Raw genomic sequence first — 16,038 nt, forward strand, 5'->3', positions numbered from 1 at the left:
CAGCATTAAAGCTGTTTTGAGTTACTTTCTGTCTCCGGAGTCTGCACTTTGGGTCCTTCTCCTGCCTGCACACAGCCATTTCATAACAGGATCTTGTTATAAAAGCAGTGAATGTATAACAAGATCCAACATCTGCAGATGAAAGTTTCGGCCTGCCTCAGCATTGCAAAACCTCCAGCTTCCAACATCAGCATAAAGAAGAGGAAGCCACTCTCATTGCTTAGTAATGACAACAACATTGTCACCCTTCAGACAGACATGTGTAGGTGCAAGGAAAGACTATCATGAAAAGATTTTGTCACTGCTCAGTGACAAAAATACTTATGAGCCCAGGTCTCAGAAGAGGGTGATTGATTGTCTTAACCAGGAAGAACAGGGCGATGCTATTGACTGGACCTCATACCAAATGCTTTATCCTGGGGATGCTACACCAAGGCTGTATGGTTTACTGAAGACATAAACATCGTGTACCTTTAAGACCAATTGTCTGTATGATCAACTCTGTCCTCCATTGGAGGTAGTTCATAAGAGATTACAAGATGACCCTGACCTCAGCAAGAGGATCACTTTCAGCACCAACTACTGTAAGTACTACACCCAGAAACATGGGTGTGCCATGGGTTCCCAAGTTTCACCAATTGTGGCCAACTTATACATGGAAAAAGTCCAAAAGAAGCTTTTGTATCCTACCCTGGAACACCACAAAGTCACTGATTTTCAGCTATGTGGATGACACCTGGGTGAAAATCAAATCTCAGGACGTTCCACATTTAACGGATTACATTAACTCGGTGGACCAACAAATCAACTTCACCAGGGAGGATATGAAAAGTGGGAGGCTAGCCTTCTTAGACTGCGAGATTTCCATCAGTAATGGGGGACATCTAAAAGCTGACGTGTACCGTAAACCTGCACATACGGATCAGTATCTAAGGTTTGACTCGCATCATCCACTGGAGCACAAACTGGGTGTCATCAGGACGAGCGAACACCATTCCCACTGACACAGCGGCCAGGGAGGCAGAAGAACATCACATCAAGAAGGCCCAGAGGATGTGGTTATCCCAGCTGGACTTTTGTCAAAGCGGGGAAAACTCCTAAACGATCCAGGAGAGAAGGACAACCGCTGCCTAAGCGAAAACCTTTAGTAATCTCGTTTGTCAGAAGTATCGGAACAGCTGAGGTGCATGTTCTCTAAACACTGTATCTCTGTGGCTTTCAAAGGATACATCTTTCACCATCTTACAATGCTGTGATTGCAGCCATTCCCTAACTCTCTGTGAATGGTACTCATGGCCATTGATCAGTTGCCCATTTTGCCAATGACAATTTACAAAATAATAACCATGAAACTGACCTTGCGGCCTATTGTTAGTCGGTGGTGCTAGTGTCTGTCATTATGCAAATGTACCGTTGGGGAAACCTGCAGTCAGCTGAGACTGAAGAAGTCACTTGAACTTTCTCCCACTGAAAACGCTACATAGAGATGAAGAGAATAGACTTTTGGGGATTTCCTTACCTGGATGACTGAGCATGCATCAAGATATTTACTTGGACATTTTCCTACTAACTGCTCTACTGTAGTTCTGGCAGCACTAAGTGCTTGGAGGGACTTCTTGTTTGGAGAGCGCTCGTATTTAGCTTTTGGAGCTCAGTTTACTTAGAAAACAAGAGTAATTGTGCTGGACCTGGCTTCAAACCAATCACTGTTCTTAGAGGTCTTCGTCCCAAAGGTAGCAAAGGCTATTCTGTTTTCTGAGTTGTGCTGTTGGGCTACAGACAGAGCTTTTGTAAGTTTGGGGGGATCTTGGCAAATTCATCTACTACTACTGCATCTGGGAATCGATGCAACCTCAACTTGCAACACACTGGTAAGTGGTCAGTGGCCAGCTATGTTCTTTGTCCTTGAAAGTACAGTGGGGCAAAAAAGTATTTAGTCAGCCACCGATTGTGCAAGTTCCCCCACTTAAAATGATGACAGAGGTCAGTAATTTGCACCAGAGGTACACTTCAACTGTGAGAGACAGAATGTGAAAAAAAAATCCATGAATCCACATGGTAGGATCTGTAAAGAATTTATTCGTAAAGGAGGAGTTGGCCGTCCGACTGCGGTCTGGAGTGTGGAGCCTTCCTGCTGCTGCGGAGTCGGGGCGGTCTGCCTCCCCCCACCGCAGGGAAAAGGGAAACACCACCTGGGTCTGGGTGCAGTTCCCCCCTCCAGGGGCGGGGGCACCTAGACCCGGTTTGTAGAGTACGCTTGGGGAGTGTGATCGTGTGTACAGCGTCTCTTTATGTCTGTCTCCACGTTGGTTGAGTGTGGAGTAAGTGCATATGAGAGCATGAGGGTGGGAATGGATGTTTGTATCTGTGTGTGCCTGTATGTCTGTGTCTATATGTCAGGTTGGGTGTCAGGCGCCACCTCTCTGGGGACATCTCAGGCCCTCCAAGGTTTGGAGGCCTATCTCCCCCTACCACCACTTCCCCTGCCAGTGGCGGACCCCCTCAGACATCGGTGCGTTGGTGGTTCTTTGTGTCCGGGGATGGGCGTCCAGGTACACACCGGCTCACTCCTTGGCGGCCGCTTATCGGGGCCTGGAGCCTGGGGCTCGCTCGGGCCACTTCGGAGGTGGGGTGCCCCCGGCCTCTCGGCCTGGGGCTCGGTCACTCAGGCGCAGCTGGCTGCCGGCGGAGCTCACGGGCGCGTCACTGCAACTCCCCCTGGCTTCTGCTCCGCGGCTGCTGAGTGAGCCCTCATCTGGGACTCTCCTCAGCTCTTTCTGGGACAGTGGCGCGGCTGCCCCTCTGTTGGTCTTCCTTGGTCTCTTGTGTTCTGGGGGCCTCTGGATGTCTGGAGTTTTGATCTCCTCCACACCTGCTTCACGCCCTGGAGGACGGGGCTGTGGCCCCCCCACACCCTCTAGCAGATTATTACATGAAGGAACCTTTTAAAAAACAAAAAACAAGCGCGTCCATGCTCACAGGTGTACACACGGGTGATCACACCCACAAACTACACCCTTTTTGGCTCCTACCTCAAAGCACACTGTGTTCTGTTGATCTTATGTGCTGCACAATAATGTTTAATATTTAGTATTTACTGTCATATTCCCATATATCATTGTGATGTTGTTTATTCTATTACTCTTGTTCTCTTCTGCTTGCTTTCTTTTTTCTTTCTCAGCAGGTGATCCAGGTGATTGATATATGCATTTTTTTTTCTCTGCCCGTTCTGTTGGTTTTTGTCTTTTGCCCTTCTCCCCCGTCCCTCTTCTCAGCTGTTTCTCTTTCCCTCTTTCTTTCTCCCCTTCTTTCCCCCAGTCAAGTCTGTCCCGTATTCAGTAAGTGAAAATAAAATAAACAATAAAAGGTGAATCAAATGGACCATTACGGCAAGGCTGGGATGGTCAGTTTGGTAAAGTAAATCCGTTGGGCATCTTTCTTTGCCTTTAGACAATTCTGATGGCAAAAGAGCCAAACGGGACAGGCAAAAAAAAAAAAAAAAAAAAAAAATGTTGGTGGCGTCAGTTACACAATGGACCCAGAGCCAGCGCAACGTGCCAGCAGTGCACAGGCAGGAATGCATTTCTAACTTGGAAATTCCAACACCACTTCACATTTAAAGAAGAAAGGGATGAAGGGCGAAATCTGACCGTGCGAACTCTCTTTGCCAGCAACCAAGCTGCTCTCAGCGTCAAAAGACTCCAACCTAAAGAAACATCTGGAATTTCTTTTTTAAAAACTACGTTAGCCTACTGCAACTAACTTGTTTTAGTTGTGATAGCTGCCTGGGTTATGTACCACTTAAGTATCTTTGATGTACTATTGCTGTGTGATTTATTACTATTACTGAAGGCTACTCACCACTGAGCTAACATTGTTAGCTGCCGTTAGCTTAGGTCTACCTAGAAAAGAGCTGAGGAGAGCCATGGATGGGCGTCACCTAGCAGCCACTGTGCAGAAGCCACAGAGGGCTGTAGCGACGAGCCTGCAGGCTCCACCGAGTCTCGGGCCCAGAAACCCAAAGGCCATCCACACCCCAGACGGGGCCCGACAGACCATGGAGTCTGGGAGTGAGCCACTACATACCTCAGCACCCAGCCCTGGACACCAAGAACCAGCCACCAGCGGGTGGGGGCACCAGCCACTGAAAGGGAGTGTGGTGAGGGGAAATATGTTCTGAGAGAGGTGGAGTCTAAGACCCAACCTGACATATAGACACAAACATGCATTCCCACCCTCATCCAACATAGAGACACACAGAACTGTATGTAGTACACATGCTCACACTCCTCATACAAACACTATACTCCCGGGTCCAGGCACCAGCATCCCCGGAGTGGCAATCCACCCCCAGACCCAGAAGATGGTGAAGAAAACTGAAGGCTCTGCTTCCATTCTACAGGGTGAGCCATTTATATGGATACATCGTAATAACATAGGAATGGTTGGTGATATTAAAGTCCTGTTTGTGGCACATTAGTATATGTGAGGGGGCAAACTCCTCAAGATGGGTGGTGACCATGGTGGCCATTTAGAAGTCGGCCATCTTGGATACAACTTTTGTTTTTTCAATAGGAAGAGGACCATGTGACACATCACACTTGTTGGTAATGTCACAAGAAAAACAATGGTGTGCTTGGTTTCAACGTAACTTTATTCTTTCATGAGTTATTTACAAGTTTCTCTTTGTTCACAGCCATTGACATGTCGAAGAGGTTAACACGTGAGGAGTGAAATCATGTTGATATCTGGTGAACGCAGTAACCGGGTCATTGCAGCAGATTTCAATGCAAGACACCCTACGAGACCACCCATCTCCCATGCTACAGTTAGCAAACTGCTTGCTAAGTTTCGTGAAACTGGTTCAGTGTTGGATTTGCCAAAATGTGGACGTAAGAAAACTGTCACTACTGAAGAAACATCAGTGGCTATCCTCGCTTCATTCAGCAAGAGCCCACAGTGTAGCACTCGCCGCATGTCACTGGAGAGCGGCATTAGTCGAACATCCCTTTGGCGGATATTAGCTACTCACAAATGGCACCCTTACAAACTCCAGCTACTGCAGCATCTCAGCGAGGATGACCCAGATCGGTGCACAGAATTTGCAGAATGGGCAAAACAAAAACTGGAACAGGACCCTCAGTTCACGCAGAAGATTTTGTTCAGTGATGAGGCAAACTTTTATGTGAATGGTGAAGTTAACAAACAAAACCACCGCTATTGGTCTGACACTAATCCACATTGGATGGATCCCTCCAAGACTGTTGGAACAACAAAAGTGATGGTTTGGTGTGGTATATGGGGCACAACGATAGTGGGTCCATTCTTCATCAATGGAAACCCTCAAGGCCACTGGATGTTTGAAATTGCTACATGATGATGTGTTTCCCTCTTTATGCACTGAAGCTGGCACGTTCCCTGAGTTTTTCCAGCAAGATGGTGCACCACCACATTATGGGTGCAGGTCCGAGCATTCCTAGATGATCAGTTTCCTGGAAAGTGGATTGGTCGTCATGGGCCAGTTGAATGGCCCCCAAGGTCTCCCGATCTGACCCCCTTAGACTTTTATCTTTGGGGTCATCTGAAGGCAATTGTCTATGGTGTGAAGATACGAGATGTGCAGCACCTGAAACTACGGATACTGGATGCCTGTGCTGGCATTTCTCCTGCGGTGTTGCTATCAGTGTGTGAAGAGTGGGAGAAGAGGGTTGCACTGACAATCCAACACAATGGGCAGCACATTGAACACATTTTATAAGTGCTAAGAAACTTGTAAATAACTCATGAAAGAATAAAGTTATGTTGAAACCAAGCACACCATTGTTTTTCTTGTGACATTACCAATAAGTTTGATGTGTCACATGGCCCTCTTCCTATTGAAAAAACAAAAGTTGTATCCAAGATGGCCGACTTCTAAATGGCCACCATGGTCACCGCCCATCTTGAGGAGTTTGCCCCCTCACATATACTAATGTGCCACAAACAGGACTTTAGTATCACCAACCATTCCCATTTTATTACGGTGTATCCATATAAATGGACCACCCTGTACTTTTACACAGTGTTGGGCGAGTTACCTTGAAAAAGTAATTAATTATAGTTACTAGTTACTTCTCCACAAAAGTAACTAAGTTAGAAACTGAGTTACAAGATTCTAAAAGTAATTAATTACTTGAAAAGTAACTATTGCGTTACTTTAAAAAAATGTTTAACCCTCTGGGGTTGTTTTTGCTCATAAGCAGAGTGTTGCTGCGCTGTCCTTAGACCGTAAACAATATTTTTATATATTTTATTTATTGTTTACTCTATTTAATTTGTAAAATATGTGTACACACACACACACACACACACACACGTAGAAAAATATTTAGTATACACATCCAGAAATGCATATACTATTATATATTGTACATATATTTATTAGTTTCAGATGTAGCCATTCTTGTATTTTGCTTGTTTACATTATTGTATTTTGCACAACTCTGTTGCTTGTGAAGCTCGCACACAAGAATTTCACTCACATGTGCTGTACCAATGTACCTGCACATGTGATGTGACAATAAAAGTGATTTGATTTGATTTGATAAACGTGACGAAACTATTGAGGAACAAACACGCGTATATATTGTTTATCATGACTCTGGTTTTACGAGGCCTATCAACACAATTTATAAACTGGTATATGTCACCTTGTTGCTTTGTCTTTAAGTGGTCATGTTATTGGCTTACCACCACTACTTTATTCTTCCTCAGTCAAACAGCAGCACTCATGCGATCGTTTTGCCCCCTTAGCTCCAGGTTTTGTGCCTGATTATTTAAGACCTTGTATGTGAGGAGCAGGATTTTGAATTCTGGATTTAACAGGAAGCCAAAACAGGAGAAATCTGCTCTCTCTTTCTAGTCCCTGTCAGGACTCTTGCTGCAGCATTTTGGATCAGCTGAAGGCTTTTCAGGGAGTTTTTAGGACATCCTGACAATAATGAATTACAGTCGTCCAGCCTGGAAGTAATAAATGCATGAACTAGTTTTTCAGCGTCACTCTGAGACAGGATATTTCTAACTTTATATATGTATATAAGAATATATTATGGCTTTACGGGATTTGTAAATCATCACATTCTGGGGTTTCTTTTGGGGTTTTTTTTTTACATTTTACTCAGTGTTCCAACTTTTTTAGCCCCGTGGATGTATCGACATAGTGGGAGTTCAAAACAGGTAGATTTCGAAGCATCAAAGAGAGAAACCAGGTCACTGTTGCCATGTGCTTTGCCTTCACAACAGTCGAAAGGAAGAAGTCATTGTAAACACAAAAAGCTGTCTTCAGCAGAACCAGGTCAGACACCTGGCAGATGACGGAAAGACAAAACATCAACTACGAGAGAAAGAAGGCAAAGAGTTAACCGAGTGTCTTTTTTTGCCATCAAATGAGTTTTTATTTTCTATTTAATTGTGATTATTCCTGTCTTTGTACTGTGCATTGTGTCTTCATGCTTGTGAAAAATCCTTACTTACCATAACCATTATCACTGTAGGAAGATGGGTGTTCGCCTAAAATGGCCTGTCTCTGTCTTCCCTTTCCACGGTCTGAAATACATACAAATACAGATAACACAAACCAATTATGTGAATGCGAGAAGATTTCACATATACTGATTTAAATGACATTAAAGAACACTTGGAAAGTGTTTCATTCATTCACTGCCTCGTTAGAGATCTGTTAGTACCAATCAAATGGTCCATTAAGGCCGAATGCTTGAACGGGCTGGGTCTGACTGTCTGACTGAGCCTATGTTTGGCAGTGCTTATGTGCTCCCAGATCTCAGCGATTAACTTGATGATTAAGTCTTAATGTGTGACAAATAAATAATACTCTACTTCATTATACTGTTTGACAGACAGTCACAAAGTAAAAAAACACAACCAGAAGACAAGAGAAAGTGTCCTCCACTAATCAGAAGGCTGACAGTTCAGTTCCCAGCTCCAAACAAGCAAGTTAATCCTAAAAACGGAAATACAGGAGGTTAACAACAAGGTGGAAACCATCTAAAAGAGTTTCAGCTGAAACCCAAATAAATGCACCAGAATGATGAAAATAGTAAAGAATTCAAAAGAAATGGAAAGTGTACCACAACATCTATCAGACATGGTGGAAGGCAGCAATGAATGACTGCCCGTGGAACAGGGTCGCCGGCGTTTATTGATGATGTGTCTGCTGGTAAAAGTCTGAATTGTATGGTGCTAGATTCTCTGCTCAGGTTCAGTCAAATGGATCTACACAGCGCTTCACAGTACAAATGGATCCTGCCAAAGAAACCCAAGAGTGTCTCAAAGCAAAGAGGTGGGAAACCTTTCAGTGGTCAAGACCTGATCTCCACCCGACAGAGCATGCTTTTCAGTTACTGAAGGAAAAGAGACCAACAAAGAAGAAGCAGCTGAAGTTGGCTGCTTCAAAGGCCTCGCGGAGCGTCTACAGGGAGGAGACAGTGTTTTGGATTCTTGACTATATCTTTAAAAATCAGAGCCAGTTATTAACAGTGCTACATTTAAAATGATGCAATGTTGCAATTTTGAGTTTGATCAATCACGACTCACATCTGGAGCATTCATGAAACAGTTCAGCTGAACGCTCTTTTAAAGCAGGATTTACAGTTTGACAAAAAGGCCTCCGTTTCTTCCAGTGTTCATATTCCTGCAGAAACATCACAGAGGAAATCTGTTTCCTCCATCTATGTTTATTGTGGGATTCATTTGGAACTGAGGGGTAGCTTCTATCTGATACTGTGCCCATGAAAGAGAACGACACAGTCCTGCAGAGCCATGGCAGATGCTGCTAATAGCTGAGATCTGAGACACTAACATGCCACTTCTTTGGTACAAATCTCTGCCACACAGATTCACTGAAATATTGCCCTGGCTTTCCTAAATATTACATTATATTACAGTATTATAATAAATATCATTGTGACATTTTCTTGGACTGGGAATAACACAGACAACTAAGAATGCTGCTGCTTAACATGGTCAGTTTTTAATACATCAGATAAACTCTCAGTTTTAACAGCTGTAAATCCACACGAGCACAACAAGCATGCTCAGCGGCAGACTACATGTGAAGGTTATTAATGTCCTTTATATGCCTTCATTGTGTTTCCGGTTGAGTTGAGTTGGCCAAATTAAAACGGTCATGCTATGCACATGACAACTCAAGAAAAAGAAGATTTTATCGATGCCATCTGCCATGCAGAGATCAGAATTTCAAATGAAAAAGATCAGAAATGTGAGGTTTCAAAGTGAAATGAAGAGCAGCTGCTGATTTTCTACAGTAGTTTTTTGTGTGTGTTTGTACACATTTATTTCTATTTATTTAATCCCAGCTGCTCCCAAAAAATAACAACAAAACTACTTATGGTGGTAATGGAGGTGAAAAAATAAGAAAAACAGTTTTGTGGTGGTTTTATTCAGAGAAGAGCAGGAAAAACAATACAAACACATGTGAACAGAGATAAGAAAGAGACAGTACCTGTGAGGCATCAAGCTTTCTCTTTTTTCTCCCTCAGCACAAAAGAACATCAACCTGCATTACATTATCATCACAATGATAAAAACATGACCATTATCAAAACTCTCATCCATCAAAGCATTACATACTGTATATGCTACACACATGTTGGAGGCACACTGACATGACACAGACTTTCTGACGATCGGTCCCATACGTACTGCCAGGATAGCGTCTTATCCACAACACGTCTGTCTGCAGTGCTGTGGATCAATCACTGTGTCACATGGCTGAAATATGCACCCACTCAGGATCAGTGTTGGTCAAGTTACTCGAAAAAAGTAATCAGTAACTAATTACTAATTACTTCCCCAAAAAAGTAATCCAGTTACTTTACTGATTACTTATTTTCAAAAGTAATTAATTACTTAGTTACTTAGTTACTTTTTAAAAACAGGATTTACAAGCTGAAGAGGTGATAGAGCGATAGATCTTTCAGCCCAATTCTACTTTTTCTACATAATCCATCATACAAAATGTAATCAAATGGAAAAGTCTCTTTTTAAAACTTGTTTTATTAGTTTTAATCTTTTAACTTTATGCATCAAGCAAAGATTTAATTATATGCAACATTCTGACTGGAAGAAATTAGTTTAACATTTAAACCTATTTTCTGCACATTCCAGCACATAAAATAAAATATTTTGTGTGTTTACACTCAGTCTTTCAAATAGATGCAAGTAAAACACAGCAGAAAATAAATAAAGTCAAAGACTCAGCGGTCCTGTTGCTCTATTTTCACCTGTAAAGCAGGAGTGGGGCAGGCGGAGGTTTACCCTGGTGCAGGTGTGCCGCGGTCAGTGGAAGAATCCGCGAGTTTCTCTGAGTTTCCCATTACGTCGTAGCTACTCGGTGCTTGCTCGGAGGTTTAGGGGTTTTTTCGCTGTAAAAAGAAGTTTTCTTCCCACGCACAGCGGACACTAATGTTTTTGTCACTTTTTATGGAACCAAACTCAAAGTAAGGTCAGTACTTCCACGCTTTAAACGCTGCACGCTCATACTCTCTCCTGCACTCGATATATGATCCATTGTTGATCTGCACACAGCTGTTGTCACCAACGTCGCACTCGCTTACGTCACTGTCATAAGACGTTCTCGCAAAATAAATCATGGTTTTAGTAACGCAGTAACGCAGCGTTCCTACGGGAAAGTAACGGTAATCTAATTACCGTTTTTGCAGTAATCCCTTACTTTACTCGTTACTTGAAAAAGTAATCGGATTACAGTAACGCGTAACCCATCTCTGCTCAGGATAGTGGAGACAAACTGGACTCCATTTCAGTGAATCAAACTGGGATGACACAACCAGTTTTACGTTTACTTTCCACATGAGGTTGGATTTGTGTATTTATGTGTTTGTCTGTTTTCCATGAATAAATGAAATCATCGTTTTATATCTACTGTGTTTTTGTCAACGGCTAAAATTTGCTTGACAATCTGAAACATTTCAGTGAAGTCAAGTAGGTGACAAACAGTTTTTCATTACACTGTAGAAATATGCACTGCAGTGAAATCAAAGGGTTCACAGTACTGTGTGACCTATCAGGTCATTAAAGTAACATACAACACGCTTCAATGCAACTTTCCTTTGATTTAAAGAATAAATTCTCAGCTCCCAGGTGGTGTTAAATTTATCATATAAATAATTCACTAACTATTTTTGTATTCTGGCAAGAATTTAACAGTAAAATACTCTTTTTGCTTTCCCCTGCTAAGCTTAGCAGATTTAGATCATTTTGTTTTGCACTCTGAGCCTCCTTGTGTATTAAAGTATCTGCTATGATGATAATGATAAGCTCAGTGTGCGTCTTTGCTGAGGGTGACCCTGACTGCATGATTTTGGGTTGTCTGACAACAGGCTAAGATGTTGTGAGAGGATCTGTAGTTGACGAGCCAAAACAAACCAGTACATCTGACTGTATTGATTGCAGCTTATGTATGTTTAAATATCCGTCACCTACACCTGCTGATGTTTTGGTCTCTGTTTGCGTTTGTTAAATGTTCAGCTTACATTATATGCACATCACCCATATGTAACATAAGATTCACCCAAATTTCTGTCTGTGATTGAATTGTGATGCAGCTCTCCAACGGAGTTGCACCTCCTCCCAAGATAGAGGATCCACTGGATGCTAATCACTGTGCTATGATCCAATTTCTTTCATGGACAGTATATTTTTACAATCGTGTGATCTCACAAAAGCGAATCAAAGCAAACCCCTTTGACATCATGTCCTCTTTATGATAGATTAATAGTAGCAGCAGTTATTGGATGAACGGACTTCAGAACCCACAGAAGGGGATTCTCAACATGCATCAGATACCATCTACATGGGAGTGAAGCTGTTAATAATTGTATCATGCACTCCCAGATTTGGTCTGAATACAAAACGAAGAACGTCAAGAGACGTTTTCACCTGTGGTCCCAGGTGAGCCAAGAATGGTCTCTCCAGCGCATTAATTACACAGGATGTGAGGACAAGTGGTCAACAGTCATTAAGCTTAGGTGTGTGGTTCATTAAGTGCAGTTTGCAGACACAAATCAAACATGCAAAGTGTACATAGCCGCATTTGCCTACCTTTGCAACAACTGTGGTTGCTACAGGTTGTTGTTTAACGAGAGGACTACACTATGGTCAGACCTTCCAGTGCAGGGCATAGAGCAGCTCTAGCACCCCATCTTCTCAAGTGGGACAACGGACATACTATTGATGCAGTCTGTATTCCAACAGCTATCAATACCCAACCCACAGAAGCGTGCTTTCACAGGAACACGTCGGGGACTGACATTTCTATTCACCCAAAAACTCTGCAGGAACAAAATGATGAACGTGCAAAACATGGAGGAGTGAAAGCAGCAGAGTATGACAGGGTAGAAGAAAAGGGGCAGGTTGATGGAAATGCACATTGGCACAGAGAAGCAGAGAAAGTCAGAGACGAATGGCGTTCGAAGATGCACTCAGCTGTCTGTGGATGAAAGTAGATAGAGCTCACTGTATGAATGTATGGTTAAACGTGACTTGCTGTCTAAAGTGATGATCATTTTATCTCACTATTATTGTCATTATTATTTTATATTATTGTTCTGTTTATTTTTATCCTTCTGCCAAACTAATTTCCCCTTGTGGGACAATAAAGAAATTGAACTGAACTGAACTGAATTTAAAGTAGAAAAGTATCACGTCAGTATCAGTCCGCTTCCATTTCCATAAGGTTAATAACCTCATGCTAAACGCAGCTACTAAAGTAAAAGGTACAAGTAATATGTAGGTCAGTCTATGAGCCCATAGCTATATGCTCTCCTCTGGTAACGTACCCTTTGACAACATCAACCACTTCCCCCTATGCAGCCAGGGCGACCTTGTTTGGGTAGTTTAACCATATCCATGAATGGCTCTGTTAGTCAAAAGCAACAGAACCTGTGGCTGATGAGCATGTTTATTTTATCAGCAGTACAGGGAAAAAGAACTCTGTGCTACTTCCAGCTGCTCCCTTATCACAGAGGGCAACTTTGCATGTTTGATTTGAGTTTTCAGTGGCTGCTCTTCCTGACGTAACCTCTCCTTCTCGAACCAAACAGGGGATCTTTTACTTGAACAGAGTTTCAGACAACCGATATTCTGGGTTCCTTGATGTGCTGCTGGTGCTCCTCAGAACACTGTAGCTTGAAACACTGCTGCATTTTTTCACTAGCACAAGGAACTAACAAAGGGGTGCACAGTCACTGTGATAGCGTGACTGGTCTTCTTCTGTGGTGTGGGAGGGACCCAAACGGCTCTGTGGCTTTACCCAGTTTTAGAGGCCGTTCACACCACCTGGCTGCTGCCAGTAATGTGCAGAACTGCATCAGTCTTCTGGGCTAGTATTCTAACCTGTTTTAGCTGACACAACATATTACAGCCAAAAACAAATCTAGGTTTGGGCCCAGGGCTGGACATTCTGGTAAAAGCTGTAAGGCTATAAAGATAAAAATAAGAGATAAAACATTTTAAAATATGATTTGTTTGATCATCTAAAAATGTATTTCATGCCAAGATAATACTTCATATTTATGTGAATCTTCCCCAAAGTGCCTCATTTAGAGAAGGTCCAAAGCAGTCTCCCCAGTGATGGTTTACTGTAGCAGCCATGTTTAAATACAGCCCCCCTCAAACACACGTGCACAAGTGTATGTATAAAAATACAGTTCACTAGCTGGGCCCACGTCCTCATTTGAGGTTTGACAGCGTTTTAGTAGATAATGGTGAATGGTTGGCCATGAATTGAGCTGTGGTTTGGGGAAGGCCTCAGAGGAGACTGGCGGCTCATCATGTACTAAATAGAAGTTAAGAAGTTAAAGAATTGAAAAGGGGAGGGAGGGGCATGTAAACGAGAACGAACAGCTTGTAGAACTGGGGGAACACATATAGATGAGAACCAGAAGGAGCGTGTTTGGAGGCGTGGTCCCTGAAGTTCAGATACTTTATCTCCAAATATATAACTTCTATCAAAGGAACACAAATTCATTCATGTAGGTGCTGGATGGTGGAAATGATTAAAGCAGCACAAGAAAAGAGCAGCTAGTACAGAGGGAATATAAAGCAAACTAAAACTGAGCAGTAAAGGTACTAGCAACCACTATTGTGGAAGCTAAATACATAAAGAAATACATTTTCATACTCCACCAGAGACCCCAACACACCCCAGCCTCACTGGTGACTTGCCCCAGTCTGTGTCAATGCAGTGCACCCCCATGAAATCATATAACACAGCAGATAAAATGTATTTAGTGACTATTTCAACTAAACAGAGTTGGGACCAGTTCATCACAAAAACAATCGTTTAATGAATCATTTTAAAACAAGGCTGTTTAAGGTTATATTAGGCAGCCAAAACTAAAATATTTAGTGGTCGTTAATGGCACTTCGGGGAATGTCAGAGTCTCACAGAGACTGTAACAAATAATAAATAATGCTCTGTGGATATCAAAAGAACATTTCACGGTGAAGCTGATACTCTGGGCAGCAGCTGTTAATGTTGCCATAGACTGAAGCCAGGGGCTGTGAGCTTACCGCTTTCAGATGTCGGGCAATTTTTAATCAGTGCTGTCTGAAAAAAAAAACAACAGTTTTTTTTTGAATTGAGTGAATTCAGGATGAACTGACTCCAACATCAGTCTCATCACACAGTTTCAGATAATGGACCACACAGGACTGCGATCACACAACACACTCATGCAGTAATACAACGTAACAACTTTTGGCTTTAAACAAGTCACTGATACATAGTAATGAATCTTTCTATCAAAATATACAAATCAAGGAGATTTAGATGGCTAAATGTAGAGCTCCTGATTAAGGCTGTCACAATATACTGGCTTTCATAGTTAGTATTTCTTAGAGTTTGCAGATTCGTGTACCTTTGCTGGTTGGCTGATAGCAGAACCAGGCCGTGTGGTTGACGGTGAGTCAGCACTTTTTCACCTGTTTGATTCTTTCCACCAAGAATTCAAAGGCTTGGCGGTAAACAGCTAACTCTGTCTCAGACACACTAGAGGCTGTCTTTGGTAAGAGCATGTTCATGCTAACTAACCTAAATCCTTTGGTAGTTCTCGAGTTACATAACTTGCTGTTCACATTAATACTGATTTAGAGTCTTTCAGTCTCATTTGAGATTTGCTATTTAACGTTTCATATTTGAGGATCTGCAATAACACCAACACTGCTTTTTTAACTACATGGCAAATTTAGACACTTGAACCCAGATACACATGTGAAGGAAGCTGACACGCCTACTCACAGTCTTTATTTATTCACATGCCTATCTACCAGAATATTTAGCTGTCATCTGAATAGCTACTGTATCTGCTTCTCTCCGTTTTTCAGACCTGTAACAGCCAATGAAATTCTCAATTTAGTGTTCTATCTTAATTATAAGCAACATTGTAAAGATAGTTCTTAGTTTATCGTTTTTGGATACCATTTTTGCAGTAAGGTGTCATTAAAAATCTGATATTGTGACAGCTCCAATTCAGACAAAATAAAGCAACAGAGAGCAGAGTTTTGATACTCATAATGTAGAATCACATAGCCAGAAACTCAACTTATTACCCAATAAGGTGTTTTCATCAGATTTTGAAGAGGAAACAAGGATTTGATTTCACTTGTTATGTCGATGTTTGGTAAAAAACATGCAAGATTGCTATAAAAAAGCAACACTGAAAGTTAAATCTAACATGTCGAGGCTCTGGAGAACAAAAGACGTTGTGCAGACCAGGTGTCAGGCTATGTGAGACTACTTCTGCAGACAAAAGGAGATTAAGAACACAGGGTAAAATAGGTGGAAAGGAGGCAGTGCTATCCTGCAGCGAGTGGCAGGGAAGGTGGCTCCTGGGCATGTTGAAGCAGCAGCTGCATGGTGGTCAGCAGGAGTGAGATCCATCTCTTTTTCTCCCTCTCTTTCTCTCTTTGCTGGGTTGCAAAGGTGTAGATGGAAGAAAG

At 42.3% G+C, this 16,038-nt stretch overlaps 1 protein-coding gene across 1 annotated transcript in view; it reads right to left on the reverse strand.

The window, feature by feature from the left end:
* The window catches only part of LOC308388651 (heterogeneous nuclear ribonucleoprotein L-like), a 78,387-nt gene that overhangs the window by 24,650 nt on the left and 37,699 nt on the right, over positions 1-16,038 (reverse strand). The window contains exon 8 of the mRNA XM_080869491.1: positions 7,513-7,584. Coding sequence (XP_080725617.1) covers positions 7,513-7,584 — 72 coding nt within the window. The remainder of the gene's footprint in view (positions 1-7,512; positions 7,585-16,038) is intronic.

This window comes from Rhamphochromis sp. 'chilingali' (genome assembly GCF_963969265.1).
Source record: "Rhamphochromis sp. 'chilingali' genome assembly, chromosome: 20".
Classification (NCBI taxonomy): domain Eukaryota; kingdom Metazoa; phylum Chordata; class Actinopteri; order Cichliformes; family Cichlidae; genus Rhamphochromis; species Rhamphochromis sp. 'chilingali'.